Below are 18503 nucleotides of genomic sequence, written 5' to 3'. Positions count from 1 at the left end.
CTATCAACTTGGAGATAAAACATTTACTATTACCGAAGTAAAAGAAATAGCTGATCCTTTTATCGCAAAACTTTTAACATTTCTGGTGTTACCAGAGCTGTAAGGGACAAGATTTTAGAAGATACCTCCTGACCTGTTAGCTTCAAGGAATAAGAGATATGTGTATCCTTGTATCCCCCAACATCTAGTCCAATGACAAGACACACACCAGCCACTCGCAAATTACTCGGGATGAACAAGAAGTGATGTTATTACTCGGGATGAACAAGAAGTGATGTTAAAGACTATCTGTACAGATCTTCAGAACTAAGAAGGCTGTCAATGTTATAACCTTAAGTTAGAGCTTAGTCTTCTCAGTCTTTTTTTGGGGGAATGGGTATGGATGAAGAAACATTTTGTTAAAGAAAAGCATACACAACACAAGAAAACACAGGGAATTAACATACTCCCCCAGGGGAACACGCCAGCCTCACCCACTGAGAATCAATGCTTTCATGACTGACTTCTACAATGTTGCTCTCATTGTATGTTTTCACTCCTCCCGTTCTTAAAACATAAAAACTGCCACTAGCACTGAGGGAAGCCTAGAGGTAAGAATGCCCTTTAGTGTATTTTCCAGTATTCACTGGCCACTTCATCATTGTAAGAAGATTTTCTATCAATTACAAAAATGGACAAATTTCTATTTCCACCTGTTTATTATCACATCTTTTTATTTTTGAACAAACGTTAGGGGTTTAATCTCTAGGTTCCTTCAATTCTAAATGTAAACAATTCCAAATATTTAAAACAATGCTCCAAATAAGAATGGTCCACAGTAACAGAGTTAAACACAACTTTATTTCCATAACTTGACTGGATTTGGCAAAGAGTTAGAATCCAAGTAAGTTCAAATAATTTAAATCTGGGTTGCACTTTTAAGTGACTTAGAGTTTTCCTAAAATATTTCAAATTCCTTTCACTGTCAGGATGCCTGATGTAACAACCAGACTAAAAATTGTATTTTGGGGAACTGCTTCAGGATAATTTATAGCATATTATGTACTCTTTACATAAATATCTAGAGAATGACAGGTAAACTTCAGATGAAGACCAAGAATTGAGTAACACAAATACCCAAGATTATCTCTATTCTTACAACATTTACTAATCAAATTTTGAATCTTAAATAAAAGTGCCATAAATATTACCATTATCAAGGATGACTAAGTTTCTATTCATTCATTCCACATAAATTTGGGCATCTAATAAGACTAAGACACTTGCTAGGTACTGTTGCTGTAGAAGAGGAAACATAATTCCTACCTACCTTCAAGGAGTTTAGCTTAAAGTCAGATAAGGAGAGAACAAATTCAGAACATTTACATGTATGTTAGTTTAGCTCTATGTTCTTTCCTTACTCAGTGTCAACTGCTCTTTATATACCTTATCTCCTTGGATCCTGGTAACCATCCAAGGTATAGATAACACAATCCAAGAATACACATGGTAGGGTATTCACAGCCAAAAACAACTGGCACAAAAGCCTACAGGAGAAATGGGATAATGCCTATATCAAAGTAATTATATCATATATGGTGCACTGGTAAGTAAATACAAAAATTTTATATAAGATGCTATTAATAATAGCTCAGAGAAAACTGACGAATTCACTGAATGTTCCTGGGAGACATTATCTACGCTGATCTTGATTAGGACTTCTTGGATTTAGACTTAATGAACAAGGTACAAAAAAAGGTAAAGTGTACACACTTTCAGTTAGTCAATCAACGTTCATTAACTTAAAACCAATGTTAGGCAATCAGCCACATAATGAGGTTTCAGACAGAAGCAGAATGAGGTGTCTGTCCTTAAGAAACTCTTGATCAAAGATTGGAGGGGCAGTTCGAGGAAACCATTCCCTTTGGCTAGACGACACAATCGGCAGTAGTGTGAACAGTGCGACATCAGACTGGACTTATTAGCTAGGTTCAAACTGAAGGGCTTTGCAATAATAAACTGATGAAATGCCCTGTCATTCTACAAATAGGAAATCCCTTACTTTGGTCTTCACGGACACCTCAGGAAAAAACAAAACAAAACATAAACCCTAACATCAAAATCTTTGCTATTACATGTAAAATGCACAAAATGGCAACTTAACATATAATCTGATTTAGTGAAAGGATTTCCTTGTTCTAGCAAATGGTCCATAGTAACAATGCCTTGATACACACAATGAATGACAATACTATTGAATGAATGTATTCACAAGTGCCTCTCTATCTTGCCCTACAGCAGCATCATTTTGATGCAATTGACAGATCATGATGGTAGATGGTCTTTTCTGAGTTAGTGTAGTCAAAGTCCTGTAATGTCAAGTTAAACTGTGGCTATAATTACTGAGCAGAACAAATTCAATACCGAGAATAAAAATTATTTTCATCCTCTCTGAACTTTTTTTTTTAATTTATTTGACAGACATAGATCACAAGTAGGCAGAGAGGCAGGCAAAGAGAGAGAGAGGGGGAAGCAGGCTCCCCACGGAGCAGAGAACCTGATGCAGGGCTCGATCCCAGAACCCTGAGATCATGACCCAGCCGAAGGCAGAGGCTTTAACGCACTGAGACACCCAGGCGCTCCCCCTTCTCTGAACTCTTAATAATGCTTTATTGCCTCATCTGAGAATACCAGCATTTTAACACTGTTACTGGTTATCTCCCACTTGTAAAAGACTGTTCAGAGTAGCAATATCTAAGGATTCTGGACCAAATCCACTAACCCACTGACAACCAAATACACTGAATATACTGCATTAGTTCCCTACAGTATCAACTCTTTAGTGTTGTCAAAACACAAAGAAAATATAAGAAATCTAAGGTGGGAATTACCATTACAGATGAATTGCTGTACTAGCTCACCTGTTTTACATGGGCAGGTCCTGATTTTCTGACTACATCAAGAGATCACAATGCCCTGAGGCTGTATGCAAAATGCTATGTTTCATGTAGCTGCCAACCAGTATTCCCTTGAAGTAGGAGATCCCAATTTTAATCAGATTTTTAAAGGGGTCCGTGATTAAAAACAAAAATCTTTCTGGAAAGCAAAATTATCTATTAACACTCATAATACAGGTGCTCCACTATCCTTGGAAGGAAAAAAAAATGGGCACGCGGCTATTAAAAAAAATTATATTCAATATATTAACAGTAAAGCAATTAAACATTATTTGAACTCATTCTGATCTGTCATCTCATTTGATTATCAATACAGGTAAAGGTCTGGATATAAGAAAGTCAACCATGAGGAAATGACAAGAGAAATTCCTTAACACAGTTAAGGCCTCCTGCACTTAAGCCACCAGATGGAGTTCTTAACTACTCATTGATAGGTAACAATCCACTGAACAGGCCAGACATTATTAATGTCCTAAAGACCATTGGAATTCACTCTAAGAAATAAATGCCACATTAATCAAAAAGGCAAAATACTTTACCTTTTTTTTTTTTAAGATTTATCTATTTATTTGAGAGAGAGAACAAGCGGAGGTGTGGGATAGAGGGAGAGAGAAAATTATAAACAGACTCCCCACTGAGCACAGAGGTGATGCAGGGCTCAATCTCACAATCCTGGCATCCTGACCTAAGCCAAAATCAAAAGTCTGAAGCTTAACCAACTGAGCCACCTTTTGCCCCCCACCCCAACAAAAAGGCAGTGTATTTTAAAAACATGCCCCAACAGTTATTCAAACTGTGTATTTTAAATAATAGTCATTTGTTTATACTGATAGGATAATAAAATTTCTAAGATATGTAAATTTAAAAATTGACAGTTCCTCATTTGTTTCATTTAACCCAATAAACACTGAGTCTCTAATTCACTATGTGCCAAACACTGAAGTAGGAATAAAGCTACAAATAAAAATATTATTCCAATCAATAAACTCAAATTCAAGAAGGAGGGGAGGGAAAAAGAGAACCAAATAAGGGAACACAATTACCATACAATGTTAGTGAAATAGTAAAGCTATGTTACAGTCAAATAGCAAAGATATATAGTACCAAGAATACCTAAATTAGATGTTCTCCTAACTAAAAAAAGTGAAACACACTTGAAATCTGATTTATACATAATCCAAATGTTAATGTTAAGAGAAAATTTAGGGAGTCAAGATTAACAACTCAAAACAGTTCTGTGGATAAGGACTTCACAAGCAAGAAACTCTAATGTGTCATAAAAAAATGGCTAAAACACATTAGGACAACTAGAAATACAGAACTCCCTCACATACAAATGTCAGGAGGAGAATTATTTGCCAATTATAAAATTAATGCAGAATGTAAACCAAACATAATATTCTTATAACATAGTAACCTTTTAAAATTTTAGCCTCCTGGAAGCAATTTTAATTTATAGTACACTTTGTAATTTTCAAAAACATTCTCTTCAACCAACTAACTCACTGATTAAACTACAAGAACAATGTCACCTAGTATTATTATAGTATTTTTAGACGGAGTGCTTTTAGGTAGTGCATGCTAAGTTGTTTCACACTTGAAGAACAACACATGAAAACAATTCTTATGAGTAATTCAAATCTGACATTCCCAAATGGAAGTAAAAGAATCTAGACTTTCCAGAACATTCAGATAATAGCTTGTATGTCAAAAATCACATCTTCTCCAACACTGAATTCTAAGCGTCCCATGACATCATCCCTCACATCCTCTTTTCAGAGGCGTCCACCCCCAGGACACATGTCCAGTATTAAGCCGCCAGACCACCCCGCTGCCTATCTGTCCACGACCTTTGCAGCAAAGAACAGGTAAGATCCGAGTTAGCCACACTGACTTCCTTTAGAACCTTGATGCCACCACCTTTCAAATAAAGGTTTCATTTCAGATCCCGGGATTCAAACTCCTACTGCTGTCCACCTCCCTAGCACCTCAATCTCCTGCCATCCCTACATTCATTCACAGTCAGTTCTAACCAATCAAAGTGCCTACACCTACTCTCTACTCATTACCATCTCCCACCGCAAGACTTAATTAGACTATCAAGAATTCCTTTCCTACTCTACCCCAAAAAAATGCCACCAAAAATACTTCTGGTATTGTACCACAAGTCTGTATATTTCATATACTTTGTTCAAATCAACAGGACCAAATTCTTCATTACTTTTGCAACAAAACTCAAAACTCTAGCAGGTTGACGTCCACTTAGTTCCTATTTCTTAATATTTAGCACTTAAAAAATTATTTTACTACTACAGGTAGCTATAGGTGCTTATATACCTACTGATTCAAGTTTTAAGGATTTACATTCACTCGTCTCCCAAGCAGACTCCTCTCTACATAAAATAACCAATATTCATGCTATTTTTTTTTCATTAAACCTAACATTTATTAAGTGCCTCTGATTGACAAAAACCATGATAAGATTTTAATAATCACTCATCTTGCTTACTCCTCAAAGAACCTTTCTGAGTTAGGTACTATTACTGCTTCCAGTTATTAGAGAAAGGTCACAGAGGCTCTGAACCGTTAAGTAACTTGCTCAAGTAAAAACAGATATTTAAGCAGATCTCGAACTGAGGTTTGTCTGTCTTTAAAGACTGTGCAATATATATTCGGCATCTTGCCAACTGATGATTTTCAACTCCTATCACACTTACTGCAGTGTTTCAAATATAGGGTGCTCTTACCAAGAGGTACTGAAAACAAAAGTAAGATGAAAGTCACATTATATCCTGTTTATTTTTTCTTGAAAATTCAATTTTATATAAGTGTTTTTGATACAAAATGCCTAAAGTTGGTTTTTGTTAGCCCAAAGAGTACAGAAAACAGATATAATTACACAGAACAAAACAAAATCTCCCTATGCATAGAAAGGCTCGTTTTATTATTAGAACTTCTCAAGACAAAAGGTGTACTATATCTCAACTGTGCCTAAGTATGAAACACCGCATTAAAATATAAGAGTCTGAGAAAAGAGTAGCTTAACCTTTAGGGTGTTTCAAAATTGCTATAAATTTTAGATTTTTTTTTTAATTGTGTTGTATTAGTCATCATACAGTACATCATTAGTTTTTGATATAGTGTTCCATAATTCATTGTTTGCATAACACCCAGTGCTCCATGCAATCCATGCCCTCCTTAATACCTGTCACCAGGCTCACCCAGCTCCCCAACCTCCATCTCCTCTAAAACCCTCAGTTTGTTTCTGGGAGTCCCCAGTCTCTCATGGTTCGTCTCCCACTCCAGTTTCTCCCCCTTCATTACTCCCTTCTCCTCATGTCCTCTGTTCCACAAATAAATGAGACCATATGATAACCGCCTTTCTCTGTTTGACTTATTTTACTCGGCATGATCTCCTCCAGTCCCATTCACGTTGATGCAAAAGCTGGGTATCCATCCTTTCTTACATGTGATGGAGATGTAATATTTCATTGTGTATACAGATTGTTATAATATAAATTTAAAAATTAAGATAGGAATCCGGGGCACCTGGATGGCTCAGTTGGTTAGGCATCCAACTCTCAGTTTGGGCTCAGGTCAAGATCCTGCAGTTGTGGGGCGCCTGGGTGGCTCAGTTGGTTAAGCAACCGCCTTCGGCTCAGGTCACGTTCCCGGAGTCCCGGGATCGAGTCCCATATCAGGCTCCCAGCTCCATGGAAAGTCTGCTTCTCCCTCTGACCACCTCTCCTCTCATGCTCTCTCTCAAATAAATAAATAAATAAAAATCTTTAAAAAAGAAAAAAAGATCTTGCAGTTATCAGATCAAGCCCTGTGTGGGGTGCCATGCTGAGTGTGGAACCTGCTTAAGATTCTTTCTCTCCTCTCCCTCTGCCCCCCCCCAAGCCCAATACAGGAAGGAATCTATAGAGTATGATTTCCTATAGAACTAAGAAAAACACTAAGTGACTTTAAAAATAATATTTACTAAACTAGTCTGACAAATATAATCCTATACTTGGTTTTTGCCTCCTAAGTCATAATTCCCTTGCCAAAATTACAGTAACCACATCTCATGATATCCCCAAAACTCTGGGTTCATTCTTTACCAACCTGCCAAAATTCAGTAAGCTCTGCTGGGTATCTTTAGGGATAAAATCACTTCATGTAAGAAGCTTATACTTTGTTACCTTACCGAACCATAATGAACTAGAACAGATTCATTTTTAATTAAAGAGGGTTAGCTTTTTGGCAATGAAAAAACAGACTTTTAAGACACATTGAATATTAAATATCCAAATTTTCTTCAAATTCACTGCAACAATTCTCTCAAAGTTGAATTAATTATAGTTACTGAAATAACATAATACTGGCATATCAATTTCTAATTTAATAAAAAGAAAAGTTCTTTTTGCTGAATAATGATCTATGGAAGGTGATAGTAGGGATAGTCAATAGTTCTTTGAAATAAAAAGTCATATAAAAGTACTAAAAACTAGAACCCTTATGAACAATAGCAAAACTAAGCTGTCTCTTCAATATCAATTTAAGTGCTTCTAAAAATATTATACTACTGATATTTAAAACTGAGTATTTTTTTCTCACTTCAAGAATCAAAAACAAAATTAAAAACTTTTCAGCATCTGTAGATACCAGTTCTGACTACTCAGCAAAACCAGAATTGCTAAACATTTTTCAGAGTTGAAAGCATGTGCTACATGACGGCCGACCTTCAATCAAATGTCAGATAAGCAAATAAAACCGTCTTCTCTTCCAATCCAACCCCTGCCATTATATAAGTGTAGTGTGCACGCACACACTGACACACAGAGCACAGCACAATAAGACCGAGGTTCCTGGACTTTACGTTACTATGCATTTGTGAAGGAGGCCAGGAAATGATCAGCTTGAAGGCTCGATTCAAAGGTGAGCTTGAGAAGGAGGGTTTCTAGGACAGACAGGCCAGCAATTAACCTGCCTTGCAAAAGCCAATTCCACAGAACAAGAATGATATGGGCATGCTGGACCTCAGGGCCCTTCTAAACACCAGACAGATACATATCACTAGAGAAAGTCAGGAATTAAGATAGCCTATGAACACTGAGCCCATTTACTCCCTGAAGCTGAGGCTCAAACCTCAGGGAGTCCCTATGTGTGGCAACAGGTTATTGTAACGAGATCACCAGACTCACAGTCAAAAGAACCTGGCTATAAGATGATTTTTCTGACTTTTACTCCAGATGAACTGGAATAAAAAAGTTAATATCTCCAAACCTCAGATCTGTCATTTCTAAACTGGTAAAGATCATTCCATACATGACAGGCTCCTTATAAAATTCTAGTGACATACTGAGTATTTCCTATATATTCTGAATCATTATAGAAGTTACAATCTCACAACAGCGATCCATAATTAATTAAAACCAGGGACAGTCTTTTTCCCACCCACAGCAACAAGAATCTAAATCCAACTATCCAGTCATGTAGTGGTAATTACAGCAATTGGAAGAGCAAGAAAACTGAAGCACATGAAATTCATGTAGATCAGTATGCTCTATTTTACTGGAAAACAGCAAAAAAAAAAAAAAAAAGTTTTGAATCAGGCATCACTTTGCCAAGTATTTACACTTTACTTCTTCCAACTAACAGAAGTAAAAATAGACTATAAATTCAAAAATAATCCTGGATATTTCCACTGCTATCCAACTCAAAAAACTTTATCTTTCGGTTAATAATTCTGTACACTCTAGGCCAGTGGTTCTCACATGCTGTTCCCAGAGAAGCAGCAGCAGCATCACCCAGAAACTTTTTAGAAAGGCAAATTACTGGGCCCCACTTCACACCTACTGAATCACAAGTTTTGGATATTGGCTTAGTGATTATGTTTAACAAACCTTCTAGGTGAATCCCAGGAAGCTAAGTTTGAGACTCACTCTTCTAGACTTCACCTGAATCACTTTCAAAACTACAGCATCCCCCCCCCAGCCAAAAAAAAAAAACCAACCACAAAAACAAAAACAAAAACACAAAAAAACTACAGCATCAGTGAACTTTGCAAGAGAATCAATCAATGAATTATTACCACATGGAAAATTAAGGAGTTAAAGCATCTGACTAGTTACATATACTTTTCTAAGCCAATAGTTATGACTATGTAATTTCAGAACTACACAATGGAAGTATTTAAATGAGTGGGAGAGCAGGAAGGAGAAAGGGTAACCATGTGCCCCAATACCACTATACTCCAACCTTCAAAATTATTATTTTTGTTCCAAACTAGATTCACCTTTCCCTACTTTTTCAACTCATTTTTTCTCAAAGTTCTTTTAGTGCCCAGCAGTTTTGAGCAAACTATGTATGACTTCTACTTTTTGTCTCTTACTTCTGCCTCAAGTCTATGCTACTTACCCATCCAAAAGTGAGATTTAAAAAATCCTCCCTCCCTACATGGAAAGTAGGTAAGAGAAATCTGAGTTTCTAATTCAAGGGACCTGAAAGATTACCTAATATGTCACACCCTCATTTTAAGGACATTAAAGCAGAGAACTAACTTTCCAGAGTCGCAGAGTTCACAACAGAACAGCACTGAGAACCCGTTATCTCCTGACTTCCAGTTAAACTTACTTTTCCCTGGATTTGTTTTCTCTCACCTTCCAAGAAAACTAGGATAAGCAAAAAACTTGAGCAGAGAAGAAAAAGCTCTATAGAAAATAAATCAATATAATGAAAAGAACAACAGAGTAAGAACAAGAACCAGGTGTATTTTATAATGAATACATGTACTCTGACCCTTGTCTAACCTTGCTTTCTATATTTTTTGAGGGGAGGAGGAGAAAGATCTTCACTTTAAAAGTTTATAGGGCGCTTACTGATGAAAATTTTAACAAATTAAGTTAACTACAGTCTTTGTGCACTGATGCAGACTTGCTTGATGGTTAAACGGAGCTCATTTAGATCTTCAGATTCAAAATTAGTGACTTTCAGGGACGCCTGGGTGGCTCAGTTGGTTGGACGACTGCCTTCGGCTCAGGTCATGATCCCGGAGTCCCGGGATCGAGTCCCGCATCGGGCTCCCAGCTCCATGGGGAGTCTGCTTCTCCCTCTGACCTTCTCCTCACTCATGCTCTCTCTCACTGTCTCTCTCTCTCAAATAAATAAATAAAATCTTTAAAAAAAAAAAAAAAAAAAAAAAAAAAAAAAAAAAAAAAAAAAAAAAAAAAAAAAATTAGTGACTTTCAGAATGTAAAAATCTCAGAATTAAAAAAACATATCATACAGATTTCAATTTGAAATTCTCTGCTAGAAGAGTCTTAATCTGGAGCCCATGGATAAGTTTTCTATGACCACCTGTAATATATAACTCAGTATTTTTGGCATATAAATATGATGTACATTTTTCTGAGTCTACAGCTCTAATTAGGCTTTCAAAGGTAGGCAGTGACTCAAAAGAATCTTTTTCAAATATACAGTTAGGAAAACCCAATATTCAAGAATTTTATTCATATTAGCAAAAGATTTCCTATTTTAAAAGTATTCACCTAAGGTTTCTACAAGTTTCAAACTCACCTAAAGTAAAATTTAAAAATGATACTGGTTTTTAAATTTGATCAACATACTACTTTTCAGGAGTACTCTTCTACTCCAAATACAGAAAACACAACTTATTTATATTAATGTTTGCCTTTGAATAGTTAAATTCAATTAGGAAAAAGCAACCCTTTTTATTCAGAAAATAATGTACTTTTACCTAAATTAAAAAGCATTTATACTTGTTATAGTCTAAATATCCTCAATTTTCCACACTGTAAAAATTCTGGTAATGAACATCTTAAAAACTCACATTTGAAAATGTTCCATACAGTTCAAAAAACTCCCATGTGTGGAAATAGCATTTGTCAATTCAAATTTTACACTGTTCTATCAAACTCTGATACTTGGAGACAGCGTCACAATTTTTTTTTAATTTTTCATTTTCCTTTCCTTTAGATCTATAAGAGAATTAAATAGAAATATTACCAAAAAAGGTCAGAAGAGCCTAACTCATCTGAATGCTTTAAATTAATTCTGCATTTCAAATTTTATATTACTTGAATTTTTTTTTGTTTTCATAAATCACTTGCTGTAGAGTAACTACTTGAATTTCATTCAAAAGATAAAAGTTCAATCTTTTCTCACTGAACAGTATTCAGAGTGATTAGATAAAATATTTGCAAAGGTGTTTGTAACTAGAAAGCTATGCACAAACAAAAAGATTTTATCATCACCCAAAAAAGATGATTTATAGCAGGTTGCAAGGACATGGCTTTCCTTCTACATTCTAGGCCATTCTCATGTCAATACTGAAGCCACATTTAAAAACATACACTTAAGTCTTCAAATCCTCAAAGATTTTTCACCTCTCCCTCTTCCCTTGCATTTACCTCAATGCTTAATAATTATGTACTATTTTATAGAATTTGAAGCAGGTTTAAATACATTATTTGATCCTTAAAATAATCCTCTTAAGTAAAAGCCAGTAACATTGCTTCCATTTTATTGACAAGCCAACTGAAGTCAAGAGGTTGTCCATATTTACAGGACCAGGAGGTGACAGTCTTTGAACCTGCATCTTTCATCTTTAGAATCCACTTACAGTATCTCCAGCAGAACTTCAACTCTAAACTTTCTCCTCCCCCAAATACACTACTGTATCAACAACCTGTACCCTTTTTCAATCATATGATGTCACTGCATTCAAGAGATTACAAATCTGATCTGTCACCATTTGAACGGCAGGAGTGTGATAGAAAATATGACAGAGGTAAGATCAAAGATGGCTGATTACATTATCTATAAACAGTAGCATATTAAGTCTTTTGAAAGACTTTTAAAAGACTGTTGAGAAAGAAATTAATCAGTATGTTTTAAATAAAACTACAATATTTTTAAAAATTAAGCAATCCCCCCAAAAACAAAATTAAGCAACCTACAATACCCAACAGGAGTTAGGTGTAGTCACGACAGGAAACCCAAAAACCACATACTGGCCCTGGAGATGACTGGCCTTTTGTTGGCTTCGTAGGCCTGCATTAGTTAGTTATTGGTAAATAATCAAACCATCAATGAGCTTTCTGATGTAGTTTTAAAGTGATTTAGAAAACAAAAAGTAATAAATCACTACTTTAAAAAATGTAGAGTGTATTTTTCTGAATATCTTTCTGAACTTTGAAGACTAGAATATGGTTTGCTCAAGCATTAATAATGTCCTTTCCATGAGAAAAATAGATTGCACCTTCCAATTAAATCAAATCTACCCCAAACTTAAAAGTGGAAGCTTAAATTCAGTTTATTTCTGCCCACTTGATTTAGAATTCAGTTTTCTTTCCAGGGCACACAGTAAAAATTCTTTTCCTTTTTTTTTTTTTTTTTACATAGGAAACATCTTTTACACACAGGACAAGTTGAGATTTTGGGTTCTCCACTATCACAACTTTCCCTCTGCCCTTCTCTGTAAAAGGTAACCAACCAACATGTGAGGTCATTTCCTTCACAACAGATACACGGCTTACTGGCAATGTCCTGTGTGCAGAGACAGTAAGCACTATCCGCACTCTTGCTTCCTCCCTGTTCATTGCCTGTAATAGTTCAAAAGATACTCATGTCAAATAAGAACTCAAAACTTTTCCAAACGTACTGAATAAATGTGGAAGGTTAAGCATTCTTTACGGATGCAATAGAAGAGTAAAGTAAATAGGGAGGGAGAGGTGGAAGAGAGAGGGGAATCAGTTCAGAATACTTTCAGTGGTAAATATTTTGCTCCTCAAAAAAATAGTAAAGTTTCTCAACACTTGAATAATCCTTCTACACTTTTACCTGATATTAAAGCAAAAATCTGCAGCATTTGTATGAAATACAGAATGGGTCTTAATGAAGGCAATGATATGAAGAATAAAGTTTATTATCTTATTTAAAAGTAAAACCTGTTAAGAGTAGAGTGTCTCACAGAACTTCTCTTGTGCCCATATAAAACAAAATAAATCTTAGTAATTAATTAGTTGTCCTACAGAAAAGGACTTTAATACTAAATCAAAGGGACTGCCCAAGACTAACTAGTTCTTGAAACTACCTACACTAATAAAGTCACAACAAAAAAATCATTTCTTTCAACTACCTAGAATATTTTATATACATATTCTAGGTAGTTATTTTATACTTATAAAATATACATATCTTAATTCCTTAATTCCAACTGTAGCAGAATGCTAACATCTTCATATAAATGAGTTCATAAAAATCAAGTTGCTGACATATTTCAGTGATTGCCATATGTGATTATTTTGGCTGATGTTACTTACTTTAAGGAGACCATTACTAGGGGCACCTGGGTGGCTCAGTGGGTTAAAGCCTCTGCCTTCGGCTCAGGTCATGATCCCAGTGTCCTGGGATCAAGCCCCACATCAGGCTCTGCTCTACAGGGAGCCTGCTTCCTCCTCTCTCTCTCTGCCTGCCTCTCTGCCTACTTGTGATCTCTTTCTGTCAAATACATAATTAAAATCTAAACAACAACAAAAAAAAAATTAAAAATTAAAAAGAAAAAAAGGAGACCATTACTACTAGGGTCATTAAAATCAAAGCTAAACTTCATTAACGAGTAGAGATGCCTGTTACCATCCTACCTAAGCACTTAGAAATTGCCTTGGTGTGAAACATAAGACAATGAAAAAAAACTTCAGCTACAACTATCATTTTTTTTCTCTCAAATTCCAAATAATGTAAAAGCACATTCAGGCTTGATTTTTAAAGTAGTTCTCTCTCATAATCTTTTTATTTTAACTACTGGATCATCAAGTTGACAGCTGTTGAATCAGAGAACATTTCACCATCGAAAGCAAATTTCTTACTAATACCGAAATTATGTTAATTTCCCTAAAATCCTCTAAGAAAACTAGTAAACCATGTGCTCCTCCAACACTGGAAGCTATTTCGATTGTAACTTTGTCAGTTTGGAACCCTAAGAAAATATGTTAATATGAATTAACTAGTGATTCAAAAGCTGGTAATTAAAAAAAAAAGATTAATTAAGATCAGCATCAAAGAGGAAGTATCATTTCTCATACCACGTGGAGGTTTAACAGTGTGCCTTCTGAGTGAAAAGCTTCTTTTGGTCAAATGAGAATCAAAGATGGCCAATTACTGACTAAACTGGCATCTTTTGTTATATGGCCTAATGCAGCGCTTCTCAATCAGGAACATGTGCGCTCCCCCAGTGAATACTCCACCATGTCTGGAAATAATTTTTAGCTTTAGGACTATGAGGGATGCTACTGCCTGGTTCCAAGTGCTTCCCAAGCCCCTCCTGAAGTACTATGTACATTCTCCACCTGATAAGACTAACAATTAAGTCCCCTAAAAAGAACTACCCTCTGAGATGCACCTTAGAGGCATGGGGCCAAAAAAACTGCCTTCCCACAGCAAACCATAGTTTTAAAATGTCCCACCGCAGTGTCCAAGACAGAGCCCATTAGCCTGGGTATCAGGGACATGTGCAGAATTCTACAGCTGCATATGTTGGAGATAAAAACCCCAGACCTGTCTAAGTCAAATATCATGACTAAACAAGATTTCTCTGCCTGCCATTGTCAACTCAGGAAGTTGACTTAATGCAAATCAATCAAGAGCAAATTTGCAAAATACCCACTGTGTTTTCAAGGGAGTTGTAGTGACAGAAAATGTCAAAAAGCCTAGTGGATGAAGTTCTGGAGTTGCTAAGCCACCAGATCTCTCATCAAAATAAATGGGCTTCAAGAGAGCCAAGCCAACCCCACTCCCCAGAGAGGAATTCTCAAATGCCCCCTCAGGTAGAGCGCTGAGAATGACAACAAGAGACTTCCTTCCAGGGACAAGAACTAAGGGGCAGCTTAGGGGAATGAGGAAAGCATTCCCTAGAAGAAAGAGGGAATCCTCGTCATTCCTACCGTGGCCTCGTGACCCATGTGTTGTTTCCTCTTCTCTCCTTTCTGGGTGCTGATTTTATCCTTATACCATTTACTAAGGGTATATTAGGAGCTTAAATTCACTACTGATCACACATGGCCAGAACAGAAGAAATTTTAAAAGGTCTGAAAATACTGCCCATTTAGTATGGGAAAGTAACAACCTGTCTTTAGTTCACTATCCCCGGGAGAAAGAAGAGGTAAACTGTTTTTTTATTTTAGATGGGATAGTGAATAATGACTGTGCTAACCATCAACATACTCTGTATTTTGAAGATCACCTCTGACACAGGCCAAGAAAAAAGATTTACATCAAGATCTATTCAAATCTTGGGAAGCTGGCTATCTAAACGAATTCCCCCCTCCCACCACCACTCTAGCCTGTATCAAGTACACAGGAGTACTGACACCTTCTCTATACTTCATATTCTAGATAATTATTTTCAGTTCTCAAACACCTTAAAATGATTTTGAAAAAACAGCTTTGAAATGCCAAACCTACACAGTTTGCTAAAGAGCAAGAAAACTAAAAAACAATGTCCATGTGTATTCAAAATGTGAATACAGAAATGTTTCTGCCGCTGTCAAAAGAACAGCAACTGACCAACATGTGTAAGACTACCAAAAGCGTGCTTTCAGTCAAGAGCTCCATATTCTCCATACCATTTTTGTAAGTAGTCCAGTGCCTCCAAACGAGCACCGATCTCAAAAGTGATTCCAGGACGATTTGGGGGCTTTTTACTCATCTTGAAATCCTATTCTTCAGTATTTTCTTTTCACTACCTCAAGAGGGGGGAAAAAAAAAAAGGTTAGATTCTAATGCATAAAATGCATAGGGAATAAAACAGAATTTTAAAAGCATTGCATGAGAAGTTAAAGTAACTGCCAAATTTCAAAGAAATCTGAATGATGATTACCAATATCTATAGATATAATATCATATACCTTACAAGCAATCTTGATCATGAATCGAGGAAAAAGAACATGAAAAAGAACTATTTAAAAAGAACAGACAAGCATTTAACCTTGCTAATGGCTAAAATGCTTGAAATTTTAACTTGAAAATACCCCAAAAAATTCTCCACGCGTGCTGAAAACAGTTTTCCGTCTCTGAAAAAAATCAAGACACCTGAGTGGTTCTGGGATATGACTGCTGAAATTCGTAAGAGTACAAATTAATGAAGGTTTTCAATCAATATTTGAGTGCCTCATAGTATACAACACTAAATAAGACACTAACGAGCATGAAGGGACAGCAGACACTCCTCTGCCAGTGACAACATCAACAATAATTCTTGTAATTCTTGTTATGAATTCCATTCAAGCTATGATTTCCTGCTTTGGTAGCAAATGATCCAATAATTTTAATTTAACATATAAAGCTGCAACAGAAATGTCTTCCTTATACTTCATATTCAATAAGGAATGATGATGTGGATTTTTTAATGCACTTAATGCTTTTTTAATGAAAATTTATTTCACTCTATTTCAATATTGTCAGTGTCCACACTGACAAAAGGGGTCATAATATTCATCACACTCAAACAAAAACCGACAAGAAATATCCCTCTCTACATCACTGCCACGCACACTTTTTACTCTCCTTTTGGCCACACTGGACACCCAGAACACCTGAGGTAGCCTTTTTCACTCACTAGTACTTGAGCAATATGAAGCACTTTGAGACAGGCTAAATAAAAATATTAACAGGGAATCAGGAATGCAAACCTACTGTTACTGGGGGGAAAGAGAGATCCCTAAAACCTTTTTCAGAGATTTAGAATTACTAATACGACTATGCTTTCTCTCAGGTTAAAAAAGAAAATACACAACTACAGCATTTTTTAAATGGTTTGCTCACAATTCAAAAGGGACAGAATGTAGCAGGAAAAATAACCAACTGTCTTTTCCTCTTGCAAAAAATCTAATAGGTAAGGGGCAAAAATAACACCAATACTTCCCATAATAATATGTAAAATCAAACCTAAATGCTCATGGGGGGCGGGGGAGACTATCCTCTAGCCATGTCAAGAACAAAGATTAGTTCATTAAAGTTAAGGGGAAGCTAGGCCAGAGATATTTGGTGTAAAAGAACAAAAGCATGGCTTTTTTTTTTTTTTTAAAGTCTGGTCAGCGTATAACACATAAGGCAGTTACTTAAATATAGAAATCTCTCCAGACTTTGGATAGTGTAGAAACCTATCCAAACTTTTCTACTGTTCTTCACGAGAAGAACTTAGAAAGAGGTGTTGACTAGTTACACTATTTTCTATAGTCAAACATCGAACCCATCAACGTGGAGTTAAGACATACAAACTCTCAGGGATACTTTGGGTTGAGGCACAATTTCCTTTTCCCTGGGTGGAGAGAGGAGGATGACTAGGGATTTGAAATAAAGAAAAGGCAAAGTAAGACAGTCTATGGCGGCGGGGGGCGGGGGGGGGGGGAGACGGGAGGGGGAGACTTGAAGCAAAAAGAGAAAAAGGGACAGAGAGAACGCGGAGGCACAGAAACCGAAAAGAAGGCAAACGAGAATGGCACACATTTATCAGGACGGTTAACGCTGCACGAGATGACAACTAGGAGGGAAAAGAAAAGGAGCAAGACACAACACCGAGAAAGCGAAGCAGCAAAGGTCAGAGAACGGCCGCGGGGCCACAGAAGGTAGGGGGTGGATGCGGGGCGGGAGGGGCTGGCAGAGACTCAGGAAGGGCGCAGACCGGACTGGCGGGGAGCGCCAGAAGCCTCCAGGTTTGACAGCCGTCCGGCCCTCGGCAGGGGGGAAGGAAGGGAGGCGGAGAGGGAGCGGCGGCGTCCAGACAATAGAGGCGGCGAGTTAAGGGGAGGGACGCGAGAGGGGAGCGGGCCGGAGAGATACCAGCGCGGGGGCGTCCCGGCGGCCAGACGGGATCCAGGCAGCCTCCAGGCCCCGCCACCGCCGCCGCCTCTTACCGACTCGGCCTCCTCTCCGCACAGCAGCCGGGCCGTCTGGGGCCGAGCCGGGACACGAGCAGGGCGGCCAGCCCGGGCCTCCGCCTCCGCCTCCGCCCAGGCAGCGGCCGGGGAGGAAGCAGGAGGGGAGCGAGCTGGGGCCGCAGAGCTGAGTCGCGCCCGAAGTCGCGCGGAAGGTAGCAGGTCCGAGCCCTCAAGCCCGCTCAGCGTCCGCAGCCATCGCCGCCGCCCCGCCGCCGCCGCCGCCGCCGCCGCCGCCGCCGCCGCCACCACCGCCGGCCAGCCCTGACGCGACGCCGGGCCCAGCGACGTCAGCCGCCCGCGACGCGCCGGAAGCGGGCCTGGATGCGTCACGTGACTCGCGAGGGTTGGGCCCAGGCTGCGCAGCCGATTGGAGAGCCGCCCTGGGAGGCGGGGCTTTGCCGCAGTTGGCTGACGGCTCGCGGGAGTGGTCGTGATTAGCAAAAGAGAGAAAGCGAGCACCGGGAGCCCATTAGTAGTTGTGAAGTGTTTGACCTTTGAGAGATGAGGACACAGCCCACTGGGTATTATTAGTGTCGATTTGATAGGAAACACGTTCCCAGAACAACTCAACCCCAGCCCCTTGAACAAACTTCGGTAAATGCACTGCACTCTTCCCATTCCA

General features: G+C 38.0%; 1 protein-coding gene across 4 annotated transcripts in view; it reads right to left on the bottom strand.

Annotated features, from left to right (window-relative positions):
* The window catches only part of PHF20L1 (PHD finger protein 20 like 1), a 75419-nt gene extending 57424 nt beyond the window's left edge, over positions 1 to 17995 (bottom strand). For 3 of the 4 annotated variants that reach the window (XM_004743581.3, XM_004743583.3, XM_004743584.3), the window contains exons 1-2: positions 17858 to 17993; positions 15569 to 15688 (exon numbers count right to left, since the gene is read on the bottom strand). In XM_004743581.3, the coding sequence (XP_004743638.1) occupies positions 15569 to 15651 (83 nt within the window). In that variant the 5' untranslated portion in view covers positions 15652 to 15688; positions 17858 to 17993. Of the gene's footprint in view, positions 1 to 15568; positions 15689 to 17857 lie in introns of all 4 variants that reach the window. The other variant, XM_045078145.1, reaches the window with a different exon arrangement.
* Positions 17996 to 18503: the final 508 nt, after the last annotated feature.

The sequence above is a fragment of the Mustela putorius genome, unplaced genomic scaffold (assembly GCF_011764305.1).
Source record: "Mustela putorius furo isolate JIRA1106 unplaced genomic scaffold, ASM1176430v1.1 tig00000228_pilon_pilon_pilon, whole genome shotgun sequence".
In the NCBI taxonomy this organism is placed as follows: domain Eukaryota; kingdom Metazoa; phylum Chordata; class Mammalia; order Carnivora; family Mustelidae; genus Mustela; species Mustela putorius.
Note: the sequence above shows the minus strand (reverse complement) of the source record. Positions and strands in the feature narration are given on the sequence as shown.